Source organism: Thermobia domestica, chromosome 3 (genome assembly GCF_964235325.1).
Source record: "Thermobia domestica chromosome 3, izTheDome1.hap1.1, whole genome shotgun sequence".
NCBI classification, from domain to species: domain Eukaryota; kingdom Metazoa; phylum Arthropoda; class Insecta; order Zygentoma; family Lepismatidae; genus Thermobia; species Thermobia domestica.
In genome coordinates this window covers 147,676,277-147,681,408 of record NC_137456.1, presented here as the reverse complement: position 1 = coordinate 147,681,408, position 5,132 = coordinate 147,676,277, and the positions used below count along the sequence as shown (strand labels likewise).

The window sequence follows — 5,132 nt, the reverse complement described above, 5'->3', positions numbered from 1 at the left end:
TTTAGTTTATTTTTCAAGTTACCATATTAGGATTTCCAACACCGATTTTTTCGCTAAAAGAAAAAATCATGCAGAAAGGGGTTAAGTCACAAACATTGTAACTTCATTTTTATGTATATTGAGTTTTGTATATCTTACCATCCTCCCCCTCTACTAAGCTCTACCGTCAAAGTGAATAGATAAAAACACTCCCAGGTCCGACCCTGATCAATGTTGAAAATTTGATCGAGATCGGTTGGGTGTTTCAAGAGTTGGTAAGTTTTATTTATTTCTTTATTTTCGTCTTCATCCTCTCTCCTAAATCTTACTGTCAAAGTTAATAGACAAAACAGTCCCAGGTCCAAACCTCATCTATGTTGATAATTTGATTGAGATCGGTCAAGTGATTCAAAAGTTATTAATCTTATTTATTTTTTATAAATCTCCTCCTCTCCCTCTCCTAAGTTTTACCTTCGAAGTGATTAGATACAAACGATCCCAAGCCTGAATCTCATCTATGTTGAAAGTTGGATTAAGATCGCTAGGGTGGTTGAAGATACTAAGAGTAACAAACATAGTCACTCCCAATTTTATAATATAGATGATACTGATTTATTGCAAATAGATTTTAGTATATTGCTTCAAAAGTTTCAAGTTCGTTAATTAATGAACAATATGGGTAACATCTTGACAAATAATGTTAAATTTCTTTACAGTCGCATATCGCTCAAAAATTGAGAAGTTATTAACTATCTTAGACGGTATCCTTTGAGAATATTAAAAATTGTATAGTAGGATTTTATATTATTTTTAAAAAATAAGTATGTTTTAACCTCCTCAGACCTGGGGTATCATATGTGATACCTTGGATTTTGCTTCGTGTTTTGAAACGTTCTCAACGAAGAAAGTTGTGCCTGTGGTATCACCAGCTATACGGCATGCGCTCTGTGATCGTAAATTGTTCTGTTGGTTTTGTGCGGTTCTGAGCCCTGCAAGAGGCACAAGAATGGCAGGAAACTCTGGGCGAACATACGTGAGGAGTTCTCGTGCTAAGTTTCACTTATTTCATTATTTGTAGTTGATGTTACTGAATAATATTTACGATCTATTGTCTTACAAGAAATGCCATGTGTTTTTTATGAAATGCCATATAAGTTATTACATCATAATACATTAGTAACAAATAGTGAAGGTATAGAATATGATACCTTAGGTCACAACCAATACAAATATAGTTACAGGAGGGTGTTTTGTAGTTACGAATGTAGTTACAGAATCCAACTGAGTATTTCAGTAGACACTTCGGGGATTACTTTTTTGAAGACGTAGCGAAGTATACGGATGTGCGAGGTGTGCTATCCAGTAGGACAAAAAGTATTTGTCGTCCATTCACAGAATGGCTTGCACTTCGATCTGTATTTATATGAAGGAAAAGAAGTAATATTGTTTCTAATATTTTACAAAACCCAGAGACACTTGATGTTGGTAGACGTGTCGTTCTTAAATTGTGTGACAGGTTACAAGATAACACAATTATATACTGACTGATACTTTACATCCATCCCTTTATTGGACAAGTTAACTGACAGAAATATTCTGGAAACATGAACAATAATGAAATCTCGCATTCCAAAATATGTGCATTTGAAAACCGACTCGCAATTAAAATCTGGGGGTAGAGGCAGCTACGATCAGGTGGTTCGAAACAATGATAAGGTAGTAGGACTAAAATGGTTTGACAATAGATCTGTGCTCTTTGCTTCTTCGAATACTGGAGTAAAAAGATGAATGTCGCCGTTGGTGTGAAAAGAAGAAAGGGTATGTGCAGGTTCCAAGACCAGCAATTGTCAGAAACTACAACCTTCATGTTGATATGTTAGATCGTGTAATTTCAAGTATCGCATCAAATCAAGGACAAAAATGGACTGTAAGATGTATTTTTCACTTCGTCGGTTTTGTGGCATCAGCAGCGTGGATTGAATACTGTGAGTGTCAAGAAAAGACATTCTTGATTACTATGAGTTTACGTTGTCAATTGCCCATGATCTGATATTTGATACGGATTCTGCCGCTGAAGCAAGTTCAATAGAGGATTCCAGTGGTGAAGAAAATGTTAGAAGGAAAAGAAAACCAGGGGAAATTCTTCCTGTGCCTCCTAAGAAAGCAAGAACACGTCATGCTGAACATATGCCAGAATATAATCCCGAAACACAGGCTAGTAAGTTAAAATGCAGGATGGAAAATTGCAGGGGTTAACATTTATATGATGCTCTTCTTGTCATATATACCTCTGTTTTACCAGTGGAAGAAATTGCTTTACTGTATTTCACAAAATGGAACACAACATACGAACATAACTTGAAATTATAACTAAGACAACAGTTAAAAATATCTAGTGTAACATTTTAGAAATAAGAAAACTTTTTACCTTTCTCGATTTATTATTGAAATACTATTACAATAAATATATATTGTAATATTTAACATGTTTATTTTATTTATTTAGAATGTAATCGAAATTCAAATATTGTATAGACATGTAACCACAACATTGTTTCTTGCCATTTTCCCTTTATACTTGCATAACTGCTAAACTAAATTGGAGGCAAGGAATTTATGTATTTGCTTGGTTAAGACCTAAGGTATCAAATATGATACCTTACTGTGTGACGCACCCACAGTGTTGATACACCAAATGACCACATTTTCTTACTTTTTGGTCATGAATGACCAATTTAATTATAGTCGTGTAAATTTCTATCTGCCATCACAGCCTCAGGTCTGAGGAGGTTAAAATAAAATACAAATAAATTTGCTGAAAAATTTAAGGAGAGAGAATTTATAATTGTTTACTTTGTAGTGTGAGAATTTTATATATATATATATATATATTTCAATACTTTGCTAAAAAGAATAATTCTGTTACTTTTTGTTTCATTTTAATAACAGATTAATTATGGGAAGTAAAAATAAGAATATTAATAACAAAAAAAAAATTGTGTTACTTGACATAATTTGTTAAAATATAGTCTTCCCTTTCTACAACAGCTGCTGGGAAGTGCGAAGATGATGAATTTGCTTGCGCTTCAGGAAAATGCATTCCAAATCATGTTGTCTGTGATGCGTTTAATGATTGTCCAGGGAACGATGATGAGAAAGCAGTATTATGTAGTAAGTATAAAAGTAGATTCTTCCTTTCAATTGATGAAATTGTTAGGGCTTATGCTCTATAGGGTGTCTCATAAATTGAAACAAACCAGAGAAATAATCTTTTAATGTGAAAAGTATCCACGGTTGGAGTTATATCAAATTGCTGTTCTTATACTAACTTGAGAACACTGAATTCAATGGAATCTTTTTTTTTTTTTTTTTTTTTTTTTGTACCATAATCGGGGTCCACTCCCGCAACCAGCCACAGAGGTTTGGGGTACAATGAATAAGTTAGGGGGGCTAAGTCATTAAACATTCTCTTAAAAATTTCTAAATTATTATTTTTTTTGTATTAATGATGGCATTTTGTATTGAAGTCTGGGGGGCCACGAAAACTTTAGGGGGACCAGGCCTCCTAGACCCCCTCTTGTTACGTGCCTGTTGGGGTCCATGTGGTCACCAGAAAAACATATTTAGAGATGGCGATACAAACAAAAATAAGTATCCCAACTTTGATATAATTTTTCTTGTAACCAAATGGTTGAACAATGCTTTAAAAGTGCTTCTATTGGATTCAGTATTGGCAATATAGTATAACAATCGAAATTAGGAATTTATCAAGGCTTAGGCTCTTTTAGGGCACTAACTTTTCTTTCTACAACATATTTTCATTTTATTTATTATTTTTTTATGTTCAGATCTTCCAATAACAGCTTTTCTTCACTACACTTATAAGATTTATTTTGAAGTTCTATTTTATAGAAGATGTTTTCGTAAACACCACGTGAAGGAATTTGGTTAGAATACTGAAAATAGCTGAATGATATGCAACCAACCAGATCTTTAGAAATAGTTTGGTTGTATACTTCCAACAGACAATTCATGTACAATAACCTACTGATGGGAATGCATAAGGTAGGGGGCAAATATTCGTATCAACTGGATGGATAATTTTCATCAACCAACTCGATTAACAACTTTTTACTCTCTACATCGTTGGTCCCCAATAACATTGAACCCAAAAACCATAATCGTGTTTGCAGGAATTGTAGTGGGACACAGCTTCAAAATAAAATACCTGAAAATGGCATAGCCACTATCAATTCAATGTGACAAATGGAGTTGACCAACAGCACGTACAATAATGATGATAACTTCAGGGGATGGTCGATGGAAATTACCCCGTTAGATATCTCCGATCGGGAGAACAGTGCATTGCCAGAATGGAGATGCAGCACGAGCCCTAAACTGCACATGAGCTAAACAGCACAAAACTAAACTGTATTGAATCTAAACGGCATGAGACCTAAAAACGTCCTAGTTACACAGGTTCTAAACGGCAGAAGTCCTCACTATCCTAAACAGCATAAGCCCTAAAATCTTGTGGCGCTACCATCATCTCTATGCCAAGAATGCTCTAGAAGTAGTGCAAATAGGCAACGAATACCGCCACGTTTTATAGAATATTTAAGTTTGTAGTTCAATGGGTTATAACTCGCAATCTATCATTAACATTTTGAGGGACCTTTCACAAGCAAAGTAACCGAAACTTCTGAGAAACTTAAATAATATATTTAAAACAAATACAACCAAGAACAACATTTTATTCAAGGCCTTATTCAGAATTAAGAGGAAGTGTTTAATTGGAATACGAGCCATTGTATTAGTATAGAATAAATAGTTGAGTTTGTGTTTTTAAAGTTTCAGTGTTTTGCGTCTTGCGCCTTTATGCAATGTCGTAGTTACGAAGATCAGAACATAGCCGACGTGGACTCCGAACCACAAAGGAGCTTAAACCATCTGCAAGATCAGCACTCATAGTAGCCTATATATTGTTCCCATGCTTACATTATCCCACACTCAAGTGAGTTGGATTATAGGACCATGCCATCTGCCAAAGCAGCCTTAGCTGCGATTTGGAAGGAGAGGAGGTGTGTGAGGTAAATTTAGACGTGTGACATGTACCAAAGCGAACAGAAATCTCTGGTTTGTAACATAGCAAA

General features: G+C 34.7%; 1 protein-coding gene across 1 annotated transcript in view; it reads left to right on the top strand.

Annotated features, from left to right (window-relative positions):
* Positions 1-1,763: 1,763 nt before the first annotated feature.
* The window catches only part of LOC145681992 (kielin/chordin-like protein), a 63,900-nt gene continuing 60,531 nt past the window's right edge, over positions 1,764-5,132 (top strand). The window contains exons 1-2 of the mRNA XM_081753592.1: positions 1,764-1,797; positions 3,028-3,150. Of these exons, the coding sequence (XP_081609718.1) occupies positions 1,764-1,797; positions 3,028-3,150 (157 nt within the window). The remainder of the gene's footprint in view (positions 1,798-3,027; positions 3,151-5,132) is intronic.